The sequence below is a fragment of the Macaca mulatta genome, chromosome 3 (genome assembly GCF_049350105.2).
Source record: "Macaca mulatta isolate MMU2019108-1 chromosome 3, T2T-MMU8v2.0, whole genome shotgun sequence".
NCBI classification, from domain to species: Eukaryota; Metazoa; Chordata; class Mammalia; order Primates; family Cercopithecidae; genus Macaca; species Macaca mulatta.
The window spans coordinates 4,473,030-4,489,863 of NC_133408.1; the positions used below are offsets into that span (position 1 = coordinate 4,473,030).

General features: G+C 46.0%; 1 protein-coding gene and 1 long non-coding RNA gene across 11 annotated transcripts in view; one reads left to right on the forward strand and one right to left on the reverse strand.

The window, feature by feature from the left end:
* Positions 1 to 16,834, reverse strand: part of PKNOX1 (PBX/knotted 1 homeobox 1) — a 72,684-nt gene that overhangs the window by 17,453 nt on the left and 38,397 nt on the right. For 5 of the 10 annotated variants that reach the window (XM_077995152.1, XM_028845032.2, XM_077995153.1 and 2 more), the window contains 6 exon segments: positions 15,834 to 15,940; positions 13,254 to 13,381; positions 10,821 to 10,992; positions 7,817 to 7,987; positions 3,397 to 3,496; positions 2,184 to 2,281 (listed from right to left, as the gene is read on the reverse strand). In XM_077995152.1, the coding sequence (XP_077851278.1) occupies positions 2,184 to 2,281; positions 3,397 to 3,496; positions 7,817 to 7,987; positions 10,821 to 10,992; positions 13,254 to 13,381; positions 15,834 to 15,884 (720 nt within the window). In that variant the 5' untranslated portion in view covers positions 15,885 to 15,940. 10 annotated transcript variants of the gene reach the window in all.
* On the forward strand, positions 7,892 to 12,763 carry LOC144339629 (uncharacterized). The gene is made up of 2 exons (XR_013414877.1): positions 7,892 to 8,034; positions 12,262 to 12,763. It is a non-coding gene; the product is annotated as an uncharacterized LOC144339629 (long non-coding RNA).

Genomic DNA, 16,834 nt, shown 5'->3' on the forward strand with positions numbered 1-16,834 from the left:
TCGGGAGGCTGAGGCAGGAGAATGGCGTAAACCCGGGGGGCGGAGCTTGCAGTGAGCTGAGATCCGGCCACTGCACTCCAGCCCGGGCGACAGAGCCAGACTCCGTCTCAAAAAAAAAAAAAAAAAAGAACTCACATATAAACCTAACTTCAGTCCGGGCACGGTGGCTCACACCTGTAATCCCGGCACTTTGGGAGGCCAAGGCAGGAGGACTATTTGAGCCCAAGAGTTCAAGACCAGCCTGGGCAACATAGGGAGACCTTGTCTTTACAAAAATATTTAAAAATTAACTGGGCAAGGTGGTACATGCCTGTAGTCCCAGCTACTCAGGAGGCGGAGGCGGGAGGATTGCTTGAGCCTGGGAGGTCAAGGCTGCAGGGAGCTGTGTTTGTGCCACTGTACTCCAGCCTGGGTAACAGAGCGAGACCTTGTCTCTTGGGAAAAAAAAAAAAACGAAAAAAGAACAGGGAGATACCCACATTAAAAAAAAAAAAAAATCAGAGCACCTGCAAAAAAAGAGAAGCCTCTAAAAGATGAGAAAAACACAAAAGATTGGAAAAAACAACACCAACCTTCTTGAGACCCAGGTGCGGCAGCTCACACCTGTAATCCCAGCACTTTGGGAGGCCGAGGCAGGCGGATTGCTTGAGCCCAGGATTTCGAGACCAGACTGGCCAACATGGTGAAACCCATTTCTACTAAAAATACAAAAATTAGCTGGGCATAGTGACACACACATGTAATCCCAGCTACTCAGGAGGCTGAGGCAGGAGAATCACTTGAATTTGGGAGGTGGAGGTTGCAGTGAGCCGAGATCACACCACTACACCCCAGCTTGGGCGACAGAGTGAGACTTCATCTCAGAAAAACAAAACACAAAAGTAATGCTTTCTCAATGTGGGTTAGAAAGGATTTTCAACCCGGAATTCTACAAGTAAACAGAGCATATCAAATATGAGATCAAAATAAACTCATTTTTAGGTTTGCAAAGTCTAAAAAAAAATGTGGGTTTTTTGTTTATTTTATTTTACTTTATTTGAGATGGAGTTTTTCTCTTGTTGCTCAGGCTGAAGTGCAGTGGCATGATTTTGGCTCACTGCAACCTCTGCCTCCCAGGTCAAGTGATTCTCCTGCCTCAGCCTCCCGAGTAGCTGGGATTATAGACATGCACCCGACGTCCAGCTAATTTTTGCATTTTTAGTAGAGACGGGGTTTCACTACGTTGGACAAGCTAGTCTCAAACTCCTAACCTCAAGAGATCCAACCATCTTGGCCTCCCAAAGTGCTGGGATTATAGGCGTGGGCCACCGTACCCGGCCAGAATCAATGTTTTTTTTTGTTTGTTTGTTTGTTTGTTTGTTTTTGAGATGGAGTCTCACTCTGTCGCCCAGGCAGGAGTGCAGTAGCACGATATCGGCTCACTGCAACCTCTGCTTCCTGGGTTCAAGCAATTCTCCTGCCTCAGCCTCCCAAGTAGCTGGGATTACAGGCATGCACCACTGCGCCCAGCTAATTTTTGTATTTTTAAGGATGGGCTTTCACCATATTGGCCAGGCTAATCTCGAACTCCTGACCTCGTGACCTGCCCACCTTGGCCGTTACTGGGAATTCAGGCGTCACCGTGCCCGGTCCAGAATCAATGTTCTTAAAGTAAGAACTGATAACACACACCAAAGACTGGCAAGGTTCGGCAGCCACAGAGATCGCGGCACTGCGCTCCAGCCTGGGTGACAGAGAGGCCTGAAAGCCCGGACCCGACGACACTGTCATGATGGAGGTGTGGGCCAGGCTCTCTGGTCTGAAAAGTTTGCCTGGCAGTTCTGCTGTGCCCTCTGTGGGGACCGCGAGGGAGTGTGTGCCTACAAGACCTCTGCCCCTGGTGGACGCACACATGATCCAACGCTAGCACTGGATAACTGTGCGGGGGGGCGGGGGCTGGGGGGTGGTGGTTATGAGTGACTTTTTTCCTGTTCCTTCAGAATTTTCTGAACTTTGCAAATTCTCTACAATGAGAGAGATAAGAGTACAAAGAAACAAAACACTGACATTCAGAGAAACCAGAAATTGCTACACAAGAGAAAGGCTCTTCAGGCAGAGGGAAGAGCTCATGCTTGTTCTACCTCTGCCCCTCCCTGTGTGGGCAGCACTCGCCCCCAAAGCCTTCCATAAAAGGGCGCACGCACCTGGGAGTTCTGGATCCTAATTGTCCCGGGCGACAATGTCTGTGTGACCACTTGGCCTTGGGGAGTGACGACCGTGACAGGCTGATACACTGTGCCACCTCAAAAGGGAGAATAAAAAATATGAGGCTGCTTTTAAGTCTCAATGATTTAAGCCATTCTTCTTTTTTCTGTTTCTGTAGAGACAGGGATCTTGCTTTGTTGCCCAGGATGGTCTCTAACCCCTGGTCTCAACTCATCCTCTCGCCTTGGCCTCCCAAAGTGCTAGGATTACAGATGTGAGGCACTGTAACCAGCCCTCTTCTTGATATACTTACAAAAGGAATAAAATCCCTAGTTTGATGAGCTTTTTAATCATTTCAAATGATCAACAATCCTTTGCCAGTTGACTTGTCACTATAAAGTATCACAAACTCCCTGGGTAGGCTACTTGGGCACCTGCAGCAGTGGGTGGGCAGGTGGGTGAGCACTAGGTGCCCGGCAGCCCACACAGTCCGCCTCACACACCACCAACCGACCTGGGGTGTGAGGGCTCCCTTCCTTCTGCAAGCCTCTGTTGTCTACTTTTTCCTAAAATTAGCACATGTTAAGGATTTGGGCAAGGGTACTAAATAATAACTATTTTATTCTAGTTATATTTTTGGATAAATGGTGCTTTCTTTTTCCCACTGAGGTTTCCCTTTGTGCTATTATGTGAGGTCTTTGGTGTAAATTTCTACCCCTCCCTCCCTGCCTGTCCCATTTCCATGATGCTTTGTGTTTTCAATGTTCTCCACGCACCAGGAAACTCTGGAGTCTGTCCCCTTCCTGTAACAGTTTTTGTTCTACAAGTAATACTAACGCTAAGACTGCATTTTTATTTGATTATCATCAATTAATGATAAAACTTAAGATTTTCAGGGTGCTATTAAAAGCACAACAAAAAACTATGTTATTTGAAAATGACAACTGGTTTTTGGTGTTATTTTCAACTCCTATATAAAACCTTTTTTCTTTCCAATATATTTTTGGTAGAGAAATAAAGAAACATAATCTACATAAAATATTTGTTATTGAGTATTAACAAGAAAGAGGCATTCAGAGACCTCTAGCTTCTAACATTGCTATATTAGAAAATGGCATTAACTTAAAATTATATTTATACTGTCAATCTAACACACAGAACCATTTTCTGCAAAACCTCATGGAGAGCGTGTCCATTTTTCCGTCATCGTACCTGCCACAGTCGCCATGGCTACGTTTCCCTGCTGCAGCGCAGACGCCGGCACCACAATTCCTTGAGGGCTGATGGTGCCTGTAATGGCACTTTGAATCTGCTGCAAGTCAGAACACACACGTTGAAAGAATTACTAGAAAACGGAAAACCCATGTTTAAAACTTTAAAATAAGTAGCATAATGACACCATTAAAAAGGGAAGGAGAAGCTTGAGGGAAAGAATACCCTCAGATGACGCGGCTTCGGAACGCACGCACCACCCACGGAAAGCAAGAGATGCACAACGGTGTATTAAACACAACAAGCCAGCCTGCAACGTCAGCCCGCACTGTGACTCCCAAAAGATTTCCGTCATCTCACTGCCATATTCCACGTGCCTTACAGCCCAGGAGGATGACGAGGAAGGCCCTGCATTCTGATCACACACCTTTTTCGATAGACTTGGCTTGGTGGACTCTTGAGTGTTCCATGAACCAAGCTCTCCCTGACCGATAAGAACATTCAAGAGATTATAGCACGGGCCTGGGAGGCACTGGAAGTGAGCAGGGCTGAGGTATTCCAAGTTGTGCTGAGGAGTCAGCCTCTGGCACCCACCTTGACTCTTGACCCCAACACAAGTGTGATCATGGCTTTCCCTGGTGCTCTTGCTTGTACAGTGCTTGGAACTGTGCCCGGCCCACAGCGAGCTCCATGCAAATGTTCGTCCATGCACCATGGAGGACTCTAGGCATCTGGGGTTAGATCCACATGGGCCACTTTATCCACTGACTGTGAAGCCTGGGTGGGCAGCTGGCAGGGGAGAGGAGCCTGCGGTGCCGGGCCCGGCACACTCACATGCCCCGACATGTGAGCAGTTAAATAGCATAAGGGGACACCACCCCAAAGCGTTGACTCTGTGGGCCACCACTGAGCGGAACGTGTAAGCTTAGCGGCTACGCTTCAAGCCTGCCACATTAATTTGGTTGTAATAAAAGTTAAGCTAGTCCAATCAATCATCCCAGCTCCCACCTTAAGATCTTAGAAAAACAGGAACATCACAAACCCAAAGCAGAAGAAAGGAAATAATAAAGATCAAAGTGAAATCAATGAAACTGAAAACAGAAAAACAACCAAAAAAAAAAAAAATTAATAAAACAAAATACTGTTCTTTGAAAATTACACAAACCTCTAGAAAGACCAAAAAAAAAAAAAAAGAGAGAGACACAAAAGACCAATATCAGAAATAAAACCAGGAGAGATCACTACAGACCCTGCTAACACCAAAAGGCTATGAAGAGGCTGGGCACGGTGGCTCAAGCCTGTAATCCCAGCACTTTGGGAGGCCGAGACGGGCGGATCATGAGGTCAGGAGATCAAGACCATCCTGGCTAACACAGTGAAACCCCGTCTCTACTAAAAAATACAAAAAAATTAGCCGGGCGTGGTGGTGGGCGCCTGTAGTCCCAGCTACTTGGGAGGCCTGAGGCAGGAGAATGGCATGAACCTGGGAGGTGGAGCTTGCAGTGAGCTGAGATCCAGCCACTGCACTCCAGCCTGGGCGACAGAGCCAGACTCCATCTCAAAAAAAAAAAAAAGGCTATGAAGAGAATACTAGACCAACTCTAAACTCCTAAATTTAACATCTTAGGTGAAATAGACCAATTCTCTTTATCAAAGATTTAAGAACTAACACCAAGTCTACATAATCTCCAGAAAAAATAAGAGGAGGGAATACTTCCCAATCCATTTTATGTAAGTTTGTGTATCTTGATCCCAAAACGAAACACTGTATGAAAAATAAAACTATACACCAATATCCCTTATAAATATAGACAAAAATGCTGAACAAAATATTAGGCAAGAGAATTCAAGAATATATATGAAAAGAATTATGTGCCATGGCCAAGCAGAGTTTGTTCCAAGAATAGAAGGCTTGTTCAATATTGAAAAAATCAATCCATGTAATGTTCATTATTGACAGGCTAAAGAAGAAAAATCACATAATCATATCAATCAATGCCAGAAAGCATTTAACAAAATTGAACAAAATAAAATCTCTCAGATAAAAAGCAATATAGGAGAACCTCCTCAACTTGGTAAAGAGCATCTAGAAAAAAACCTGCACCAACATCATCAACAGTGAGTGACTGCAAGGTGTCCCCTAAGGCGGTGACAAGGCAAGAATGTCTGCTCTTGCCACTCTTATTCAAGATGGCACAGGCCAGGAAAGGAAATGCTTGGGTATAATTCTAAAAACACATGTACACAACTTATGTGTCAAAAACTACAAAACACTGATGAAAGAAATCAGAGTTGTCAATCAATGGAGAGACATGCCATAGCTGTGGATTGGAAGACTCAACACAGTAAAGATCTCAATTCTAGCCGGGCGCGGCGGCTCAAGCCTGTAATCCCAGCACTTTGGGAGGCTGAGACGGCCGGATCACAAGGTCAGGAGATCGAGACCATCCTGGCTAACACGGTGAAACCCCGTCTCTACTAAAAAATACAAAAAACTAGCCGGGCGAGGTGGCGGGCGCCTGTGGTCCCAGCTACTCGGGAGGCTGAGGCAGGAGAATGGCGTAAACCCGGGAGGCGGAGCTTGCAGTGAGCTGAGATCCGGCCACTGCACTCCAGCCTGGGCGACAGAGCCAGACTCAGTCTCAAAAAAAAAAAAAAAAAAAAAAAAAAAAAAAAGATCTCAATTCTTCCCAGATTGATATACAGGTATAATGCAATTCCTATCAAAATCTCAGTAAGATTTTTTCGTAGCTCTAGACAAGAGCATTCTAAAATTTATGTGGACAGGCAAAGGAACCAGAATAGCTAAAACAATTTTGAAACGGAATAACAGGGTGGGAGGAAACAATCTACACAGTTTTGAGACTTATTCTATACAAAAATCAACTCAAAATGGATCATGGATTTAAATGTAAAATGTAAAACTATAAAACTTTTGAGGCTGGGCATGGTGGTTCACGCTTGAGCCCAGGAGTTTGGGACCAGCCTGGGCAACATAGAGACCTTGTCTCTAAAAACTTCTAGAAAAAAACTTAAGACAAAATCTTTGGGACCTAGGGTTAGGCAAAGAGTTCTTAGACTTGACACCAAAAGAAAGATCCATAAAAGGAAAACCTAATAAATTGAACTTTATTAATATTAAAAAGGTTGGCTCTGAAAAAGGCCTGTTGGCCGGGCGCGGTGGCTCAAGCCTGTAATCCCAGCACTTTGGGAGGCCGAGACGGGCGGATCACAAGGTCAGGAGATCGAGACCATCCTGGCTAACACGGTGAAACCCCGTCTCTACTAAAAATACAAAAAAAAAAAAAACTAGCCGGGCGAGGTGGCGGGTGCCTGTAGTCCCAGCTACTCGGGAGGCTGAGGCAGGAGAATGGCGTAAACCCGGGAGGCGGAGCTTGCAGTGAGCTGAGATCCGGCCACTGCACTCCAGCCTGGGCGACAGAGCGAGACTCCGTCTCAAAAAAAAAAAAAAAAAAAAAAAAAAAAAAGGCCTGTTAAGAGGTTGAAAAAAAATACTTAGCTACTATAGACTTGGAGAAAATGTTTGCAAACCATATATCCAACAGAGAACCAGTATCTACAGTAAACAAAGAACTCTAAACACTCAGAAGTTAAAAAAAAAAAATCCAATTAAAAAATGGGCAAAAGACATAAGCAGCAGACATTTTATCAAAGAAAATACACAGAGGGCATAATAATGTTCAACATCATTAGTCATCAGGGAAATGAAAATTAAAACCACAAAGAAATATTAATATCACTACGGATCATCAGAATGGCTAAAACACAGTAGTGCTTCCTCATGGATGAACCTTACAGGCATTCTGCACAAAGAAACAAGCAAAGGACCCAGAAGGAAAACACTGTATGATTCCGCTTAACATGAGAGACCCGGAGTAGTGGAATTCACAGAGACAGACAGCAGAATGGTGGGTGCCAGGGGCTAGGGGAGGGGGAATCCGGAATGAGTGTTTAATAGGGTCAGAGTTGGAGTTTGAGAAGATGAGAAAGTTCTGGAGATGGATGGTGTTGATGGCTGCCCAACAATGTGAATAAACACCACCATTGAACTGTACATTTTAAAATAGCTAACATGGTAAATTTTATATTATGTATATTTTACACAATTTTTTTAAAAGAAAAAATAAAATATTTTAAGAAGAAATAAAAGAAAGAAATGAAATGGAATTGTGCCTTCCATAAACATGGCACCGGTGGCCCATTATGCAGATTGAGGACTCACTTCATACCCTGAGGGAGTTCATTCCCAAACCAGGCTAGGGTCAGAGAGCTAGAGGCTCCTTCTTGTAGCAAGTCATTAAAATGACCCAGTGAATTCTGAAAGAGCTGCTGGTCTCATGACTCAAGGCAGATGTTCACAGTGGCAGAGAGGGAAAGCGAGACCCCCAAACATAAGTACCTGGGACTGCACCGGTGAGTACGGGCTTCCAGGCTCTCCACTCAATAGGGTTTCACTGTTCATTTTCGTTTTCAGACAAGCAATGTATCGACTGCAGAAGTCTTTGCAGAGTTCGTTAACCTTTTCCAGCTCAAGAAGATGAATGCGCAAAACCTGGATTGCTTTTACCATCTAGAGCAGAGAAAATGAAGACTTTCAGAGAAAAAGGTAGCATTACTGTAAGTTATCATGATCCTACATACCAGTTCTTAGTTATTAGATGGAACCATCTCTACTGCCAATAACCAAAGTGGAATGACATCAGAAATCCTCTAAACTGATGAGTTGTTCCAGTGCCACTGCCCTGGGCTTTGGTATCTGGCTGCATCTGGTGTGCAGGGAAGACAAAGGCGCACGGTGGTGACCTCGGCGCATCCTAGTGCTAGGTGTGTGCGTTGTGAGCCGAAGCCCTTCCACTGACTCGCTCTGTGGCAGGCAGGACAAGTGACTCACCCTCATCTACTTCTGTTTCTGCATCCACAAAGAGGGACACATCCATACTCACCCTAGGTGGTGCGACATTTTCATAAAGTTCCATTTTGGTGTCAAGTCTAAGAACTCTTTGCCTAGTCCTAGATCCTCAAGATTTTCTCTTGTGATTTTTCTAAAAGTTATATCATTTTTTTGTTTTTGTTTTTGTTTGGAGACAGAGTTTCACTCTTGTTGCCCAGGCTGGAGGCTGGAGTGCAATGGTGCGATCTCAGCTCACTACAACCTCCGCCTCCTGGGTTCAAGTGATTCTCCTGCCTCAGCCTCCTGAGTAGCTGGGATTACAGGCATGCACCACCACGCCTGGCTAATTTTTGTATTTTTAGTAGAGAAGGGGTTTCACCATGTTGGTCAGGCTGTTCATGAACTCCTGACCTCAGGTGATCCACCTGCCTCGGCCTCCCAAAGTGCTGGGATTACAGGTGTGAGCCACCGAGCCTGGCCAAAGTTGTATAGTTTTATCTTAAGTAACTACATTCTGGGGTAATTTGTCCCACAGCAATAGATAACTAATACAATAATGCAGTCATTATCATAAGTACCCGTTGCCTATGAATCAGCAACTCCGAAGCCCATGTCCTTCACCAGTAAATCTGGTGGTAGTAATTCACAGGTATCTATGCAGTGAATAAATGAATCAATTAACAAAAATGATGGAGTGCCAAGCTCCGCTAGGCCCTGTGCTAAACACTCACCGGTCAGGAGAACCTTGGTCCCTGCCAGCCTGGTGAGGTGCAGAGGACACCTGTGCTCTGCTCACTGGGCCAAGCCAGGTGTGGGCCAATGGGAAGACGGATGCAGACCACAGACTCAGGGGTGGAGAGAGCGTCGGATCCTCACCCCCAAAGAGCGTGCACTGTTAGTCTCATCTCAGAGAGGAGGAGACAGATCCAAGTCAGATAACTCACCCACAAAATCTATTTGGTGGTAAGCATTGAGTATATAATCAGAATTTTCTTAAAAACTAAGACCTCTGCAATTTATTCAGGAAAAATTAGTTTTCCAAAAACCTTTTCTGTTGAAGGCCCTAACCAGGGTTTTGATATGGGACCAAGATGGCTCGAAGGGAATCCAGTGAAGGTTCCCTGACGCCGGATCTTTATGTACCCAGCTCTGAGAAGCAAACACGGTGGTTACGCTCTGGCAGGAGAGCAGACCCAGAGAGTGTGGCCTGCCCAGACCAAGCTGGCAGCGCTGCACAGGTGCCTCAGGCGCAGCTCGCTCAGAGCGATCCAGTGATGACGGAACCAAGGAGTTCTCCATTGCCTCCGGAGGGCACAGAAAATGCTGGATCTTGGAGCCCTGGCCCTGGGAGGAAGGCACCACAAATCACTGTCAGCCTCTAGACAGAGCTGTCTTGGAGAATACAACTCAAGTCTGTGTCCATGTCTATGATAAACCAAGGACAGACGCAGGTCACAGACATGTTGCCCGAACACCCCAGCCCTACGGACCTTTACAAATGCTGTGCAGAGAGAACCGAATCCCCGTGTCCATCTGGCATGGCGACTCAAATTATTTGATTTGATTTTTTTTTTTTTTTGAGACAGGGTCTCACTCTGTCACCCAGGCTGGAGTGCAGTGATACAATCTCGGCTCACTGCAACCTCTGCCTCCTGGGTTCAAGTGCTTCTCCTGCCTCAGCCTCCTGAGTAACTGGGACTATAGGCGTGTGCCACCACGCCCAGCTAATTTTGTATTTTTAGTAAGGACGGGGATTTGCCATGTTGGCCAAGCTGGTCTCAAACTCCTGACCTTGTGATCCACCCATTTCGGCCTCCCAAAGTGCTGGGATTACAAGAGTGAGCCACCCCACCCGGCCTGTTTTATTTTATTTTTTTTTTTTTTGAGATGGAGTCTCGCTCTGTCGCCCAGGATGGAGTGTAGTGGCGTGTAGTGGTGCGATCTCAGCTCACTGCAAGCTCCGCCTCCCAGGTTCATGCCATTCTCCTGCCTCAGCCTCCTGAGTAGCTGGGACTACAGGTGCCCGCCACCACGCCCGGCTAATTTTTTGAATTTTTAGTAGAGTCAGGGTTTCACTGTGTTAGCCAGGATGGTCTCAATCTCCTGACTTCGTGATCTGCCCGCCTTGGCCTCCCAAAGTGCTGGGATTACAGGCGTGAGCCACTGCACCCAGTCTTTATTTGATTTTTAAAGGAAAGGGTAGGTTTGGCCTTGGGAGGCCAAGGAGGGAGGATTGCTTGAGGCCAGGAGTTTGAGGCCATCCTGGGGAACACAGTAAGATGTGTCTACACAAATAAAATAAATTAAAAATAAAAACTAACTAAATAAAAGATACCTAGAGAAGGCTGGAAGACGGGCATATCCACATTACACACACCATAAAAATTAGTTCTTTTAGAGTTGTATGAGTCTCTCCTTTAGCAGAACTACAAGCAGTCTACAGTTCTACTTAGAAGCCTAAAATTTCATAAACATATTTCACATTTTGAAAAATAAAATTTATTTCACTTACCAAATTGTCAGTTTCTGGATCTTCACAAAAGAAAGGTTTCCCTTCCTTCTCTTGCTTCCTTACAAAATTTTCGATGTCTACATCAAAACTGGCAGAAGTTGTGCCTTCGGAGCCCTGTGTAGATTGTTCACATTTTTCAAACAACAAAGCTAATAATGGAAATAGTGGATGCCTGAGGAGAAAAGACAAAAATAATCCATTTACGTTCTACATCTCCATGAGAATGTCTTTGCACGTACGCCTGCACTATTTCACCTAACACCTCTGCTGGTTGAAAATTCACATACCACACAGTTCATCCATTTAAAGTATGCAATTCAACGGTTTTTAGAGTTGCACAGTCATTGCCACCGTCAACTTTAGAACATTTCCATCATCCCTGCAAAGAAACCCTGTATCTAATAGCAGTCATTCTCCATTGTTTCCCAAACCCCAGCCGACTAGAACCTATTTGCTATCTCTATACATTTGCCTCTTCTAGACATTTCGTATGAATGGGAATCTTATAACATGTGACCGTGGTGTCTGGCTTGTTTCCCTCAGCATAATGTGTCCAAGGCTCACCAGTGTTGTAACAGGTATCAGTCCTTTTTTTTTAGACGGAGTCTTGCTCTGTGGCCCAAGCTGGAGTGCAGTGGCCGGATCTCGGGTCACTACAACCTCTGCCTCCCGGGTTTAAGCGATTCTTCTACTTAGCCCCTCAAGTAGCTGGGACTACAGGCACCTGCCATGACGCCTGGCTAATTTATTTTTTGAGACAGAGTTTCGCTCTTGTTGCCCAGGCTGGAGTGCAATGGCGTGATCTCAGTTCACCGCAACTTCTGCCTCCTGGATTCAAGTGATTCTCCTGCCACAGCCTCCCGAGTAGCTGGGACTACAGGCACGCACCACCAGGACTCAGCTAATTTTGTACTTTTAGTAGAGATGGGGTTTCTCCATGTTGGTCAGGCTGGTCTCAAACTCCTGACCTCAGATGATCTGCCCACCTCAGCCTCCCAAAGTGCCAGGATTACAGGCGTGAGCCACCGCACCTGGCCTAATTTTTGTATTTTTAGTACAGATAAGATTTCGCCATTTTTGGCCAGGCTGGTCTCGAACTCCTGACCTAAAGTGATCTGCCCGACTCGGCCTCCCAGAGTCCTGGGATTACAGGCATGAGCCACTGCACCTGCCACTTCATTCCTTTTACTGCTAAATATTATTGCATTGCATGGAGATGCCATAATATGTCTGTTCATTCATTAGTTGATGGGCACGGGCACTGTTTCCAGCTTTTGGCCATGACAGGCAGTGCTGCTATGAAGATTCATGTACACGTTTTTGTGTGGACTTTTTTCATTTGTCTTAGGTATATATATGCATAGAAGTAGAACTGCTGACTTGTATGTAATTCTACGCTGAACTTTAAAAAAAATTTTTTTTTTTTTTTTTTTTGAGATAGGGTCTCACTCTCTGTCACCCAGACTGGAGTGTAGTGGCACGATCTCAGCTGACTGCAACCTCAGCCTACCAGGTTCAAGTGATTCTTCCACCTCGGCCTCCAGAGTAGCTGGGACTACAGGAATGCGCCACCACACCCGGCTAATATTTATATTTTTTGGTAAAGACAGGGTTTCGCCATGTTGGCCAGTCTGGTCTAGAACTCCTGACCTCAGGTGATCCACCCACCTCGGCCTCCCAAAGTGCTGGGATTACAGGGGTGAACCACCGTGCCCGGCCTGATCAACTTTTAAATACTAAACCAGTCTGGCGTTCCCAGGAAAAACTTGACTTGGTCGCTATGTATTATTCTTTTCACATATTGCTAGAATTGATTTGTTAATATTGCATTGATGATTTTTACATCTAAGTTCGTGAAGGATACTGGCCTGTATTTTCCTGGTATTGTCTTTGGTCTTAGTGTCAGAGTGATGTCAATAAATTTATAGATTTATTTTCTAAAACTTTTTTAGGTATTAGAAATAACATCTTTGTGTGTGTATGTGTGAGACAGAGTTTCATTCTTGTTGCCCAGGCTGGAGTGAAATGGCACGATCTCAGCTCAAAGCAATCTCCGCCTCCCCGGTTCAAGCGATTCTCCTGCCTCAGCCTCCCAAGTAGCTGAGATTACAGACATATGTCACCATGTCTGGCTAATTTTTGTATTTTTAGTAGAGACGGGGTTTCACCATGTTGGCCAGGCTGGTCTTGAACTCTTAACCTCAAGTGATCTGCCGGCCTCAGCCTCCCAAAGTGCTGGGATTACAGGCATGAGCCACCATGCCTGGCCAGAAATAACATCTTAATCTGAGACAATTTTCAGCTGAGCAGTTATCACATCATAATGGCACCTCACAACTCTGCCTCGCTACTAGTTCTAGTGTTCCTTTTAACAAACTTGTCGACGCTCCTCACTCCTCTGAGTGCCCCCACAGCCGGCACCCCCGGCACTACCTATAAATGGCCTGCTTGTCCACATCCATTGGGGTCTGAGACTCCACAGGGGGAGGGCTCACTCCTTCTGCATCGGGTTCAGAGCAGTTTGGATCTTGTTCTGTCTTTAACTCTGTCACTACTTGCATCTGTAAAAGGAGGAAAACAATTCTTATTAGCAAACACAAACCACTACTAGGTATTCCATGCTGCAACAGGAATGCAGTTGGAGTGGGGAATTGCCAGACAGCGGTATGACTGCAATCATATGTAAGGAATACTACCAACACGTTTGAATTTAACGTGCTTTAAAACAGATAAAGGTAAAATTTTCAAACTGCTTAAGAACTGAAATAACCGGCCGGGCGCGGTGGCTCAAGCCTGTAATCCCAGCACTTTGGGAGGCCGAGGCGGGCGGATCACGAGGTCAGGAGATCGAGACCATCCTGGCTAACACAATGAAACCCCGTCTCCACTAAAAATACAAAAAAATTAGCCGGGCGTGGTGGCAGCGCCTGTAGTCCCAGCTACTCGGGAGGCTGAGGCAGGAGAATGGTGGGAACCCGGGAGGCGGAGCTTGCAGTGAGCCGAGATCGCACCACTGCACTCCAGCCTGGGCGACAGAGCGAGACTCCGCCTCAAAAAAAAAAAAAAAAAAAAAAAAGAACTGAAATAACCAATGTCTGTGAAATGCTCGTGATTTTAAAATAACACTGGCGATACCCTACTGAAGAGAACAGCGCACATGCAATCTTCCTCCTCTGTCTATTGCTATATCTCCTAATATGTAGTAATATTGCAGTCAGAGAAGCAAAAACAAATAGTCCAAGGTCTTCTTACCATGTCACAGACACAACCTAACCCCATACGCTACATATTTGTGGCAGGGCTGAACTTCTCCCATATCTACCCTCAAACCTCAGCAATACATAGCCATAAAAATGTCATTGCATTCAGAAGGAAAAGGCCAGCTGTGTTTAAAGCCTTAAAAGATACTACCATTTAAACTGCTTTAAATAAGCGATGTCTTTGTCATTTAGGGAAAAAATATGTAAATCACTAAAAAAGAAATCAGTTTACAAAAACAAAATGTTGCGACAGTAAACTTCTAGTTATCCATGAGCAGATTAGACTGTCCAGACCTCAGCTTCCTCAGGACCAGGACCGGCTATCTCTCCCTCGGTGGGTTTGGCCATGCTTCTGTTCCTTGAGGAAGCAGCGTGGGGCAGCGGGGGTGGGGAGATCTCATGGGGGCGGGGCCATCCCCACTGGCCAGACAGCCTGGGGGCCAGCCATGAATGCCCACTCCCACAGGATGCCTCTCACATCCTCCAGCCCTGTGCGCTCTTCCCTCCAACGTCTTGTTTTTGGAATAAGATGACTTCTATTCTGCTGCCTTTAAATGGTACACAACATATTAGGAAAACTGTTTTTGTTTCTCTTAAAAAAAAAAAAAGCAATAAAGCCTAAGTGGACACAGTATTTCTGTAAGGCCATCTGCCAGCATGTATAAAAAGCCTTAAAAAGGCCGGGCGTGGTGGCTCACGCCTGTAATCCCAGCACAGTGACCACCTCCGACACAGCCTGGGACAGCAGTGCTTGCTACCAGCCACCTCCTCCCAGACAGCTGTGCCAGGTGCAGATGACACCTGGAGCGCTGCCCCGTTCATACCTGAGTGCTTCCCAGGGCCTGGGAAGTGTTTTATCAGCTCCTAACCCCTCCTCAGACCTCACCAGCATGGCTCCAGTGAGTCATCTGGAGCCTGACCCTTGCCACCGAAGTACTCGAGGTGGGGAGGAGAGCCGAGGGGGGCCACTGCACTGCCCCTGCCTGCTGGGGAGGAAAGTAAAGGGCAGGGCCAAATCCCTTCACTGACTCCAGAGTCAGTAGGATGACGAGCCAAATGCCAGTGGGTTCAGAACACAGTGTTTAACAAGATCGCAGGCCAAGAAAGACGGCAAGGGCCTCCGCCAAGCCTCGATCCTCCTGCTCCTCAATTCATTCAGGTCACAGAACACAAAACACTCAGGTACTCAAAAGCACAAAACACCACAGCTTCCAGGAAAACAAAGTCTCATCTATGGTGGTAGGGCAATGGAGAGCTGCCCAAGTATGGCACAACTATCCAAGCACGAGCAAGGTACAAAGATGGAGCACTGGGGCCCTGCAAATTCATTACTGGGACAGCCCCTCTCATGCCTACAACTGGGGAGATGAGGCCACAAGACTCCCATTCAAAAGCTGATCCAGTGAGACACTCAGAAGAGCCACCAGTCAACATGGGAATCTGTCATCATGAAAATCAACCGGGTTTTCTTTCAAAGTAACAGTGCTAATGAACACTGACATTAAAAAGGTAAATTCCCAAGAAACTTCATATGACTTAGGAAAGTCAAGATTCCTGGCAATCTTGGTATCCGTTAAGGAAATAATATTATTCTATGGCTTATTTTTCTGAACACAAATGTACAATAAATGCATAATACACTTACATTGAGCATGCAACCTCATGGCAATTGAATTGTAAGCATACAAAGCAATGTCCATGCTTGAGTGCCAGGTTATTTGTAATTCGAATGCAGAATCAAGTTCAAGCTCACCTGTTGCCCATCTTGATAGCTGTCTATACTTAATGTCTGTGTAGCCATCATGGTTCATCAGAGTTTTATAAGACATCAAATCATCTTGAGTGAAAAGCAAATGGTGTCTGGAGAACAAAACCAGAAAAGCATCAGTTAATAGTTGTAGAGCATTTTTTTGTCTCCCTCATTCTGTAACATCCAATTTTTTTTTTTTTTTTTGAGACTGAATTTCACTCTCATTGCCCAGGCTGGAGTGCAATGGCGCGATCTTGGCTCACTACAACCTCTGCCTCCCAGGGTTCGAGCGATTCTCCTGCCTCAGCCTCCCTAGTAGCTGGGATTACAGGCATGCACCACCACACCCAGCTAATTTTGTATTTTTAGTAGAGACGGGGTTTCTCCATGTTGGTCAGGCTGGTCTCGAACTCCCGACCTCAGGTGATCTGCCTGCCTCGGCCTCCCAAAGTGCTGGGATTACAGGCATGAGCCACCAAACCCGGCCCATAACATCCAATTTTTAAAAATACATATTTTTACATGGAGAGAAAAAAAAGTTATCCTTAATAGTATGTTATGACCCAAATCCTACTAAGAAACCCTTCACTTAAGTAGCAATCTCTTATTTTCCTGTGCTGGGCCCTGACTTGCTATTACATTTTCAGCCACTGCCACTCATTGCCCAGCTAATGTCAAGTCAATGCCTGCCCATGCCAAGCAGCGTGCTGGGCCTGGGGTACGACAGTGAGCAGGACGGGCAGGGCCTCTGCCTTCCCGGCACAAACCAGGCAAGGGGGAGACACAACACACAGGGTCAAGAATGGGCCCAGAGTGAAGTGAGAGGGGCCTGGGCTGCTCTCCCGGGCCGTGTGGCTGGAGCAGGCCTCGCTGGGAAGATGCTGTTACACCAAGACCGGAGAGACATGCTGAGATCAGGGAGTCTGGTGTTTCAAGGAGAGGGAACGGCTAACAGAGGGGCCTAAGACGGGGCGGAAAAGAGTAGACTGAGACGTGCATGCTTG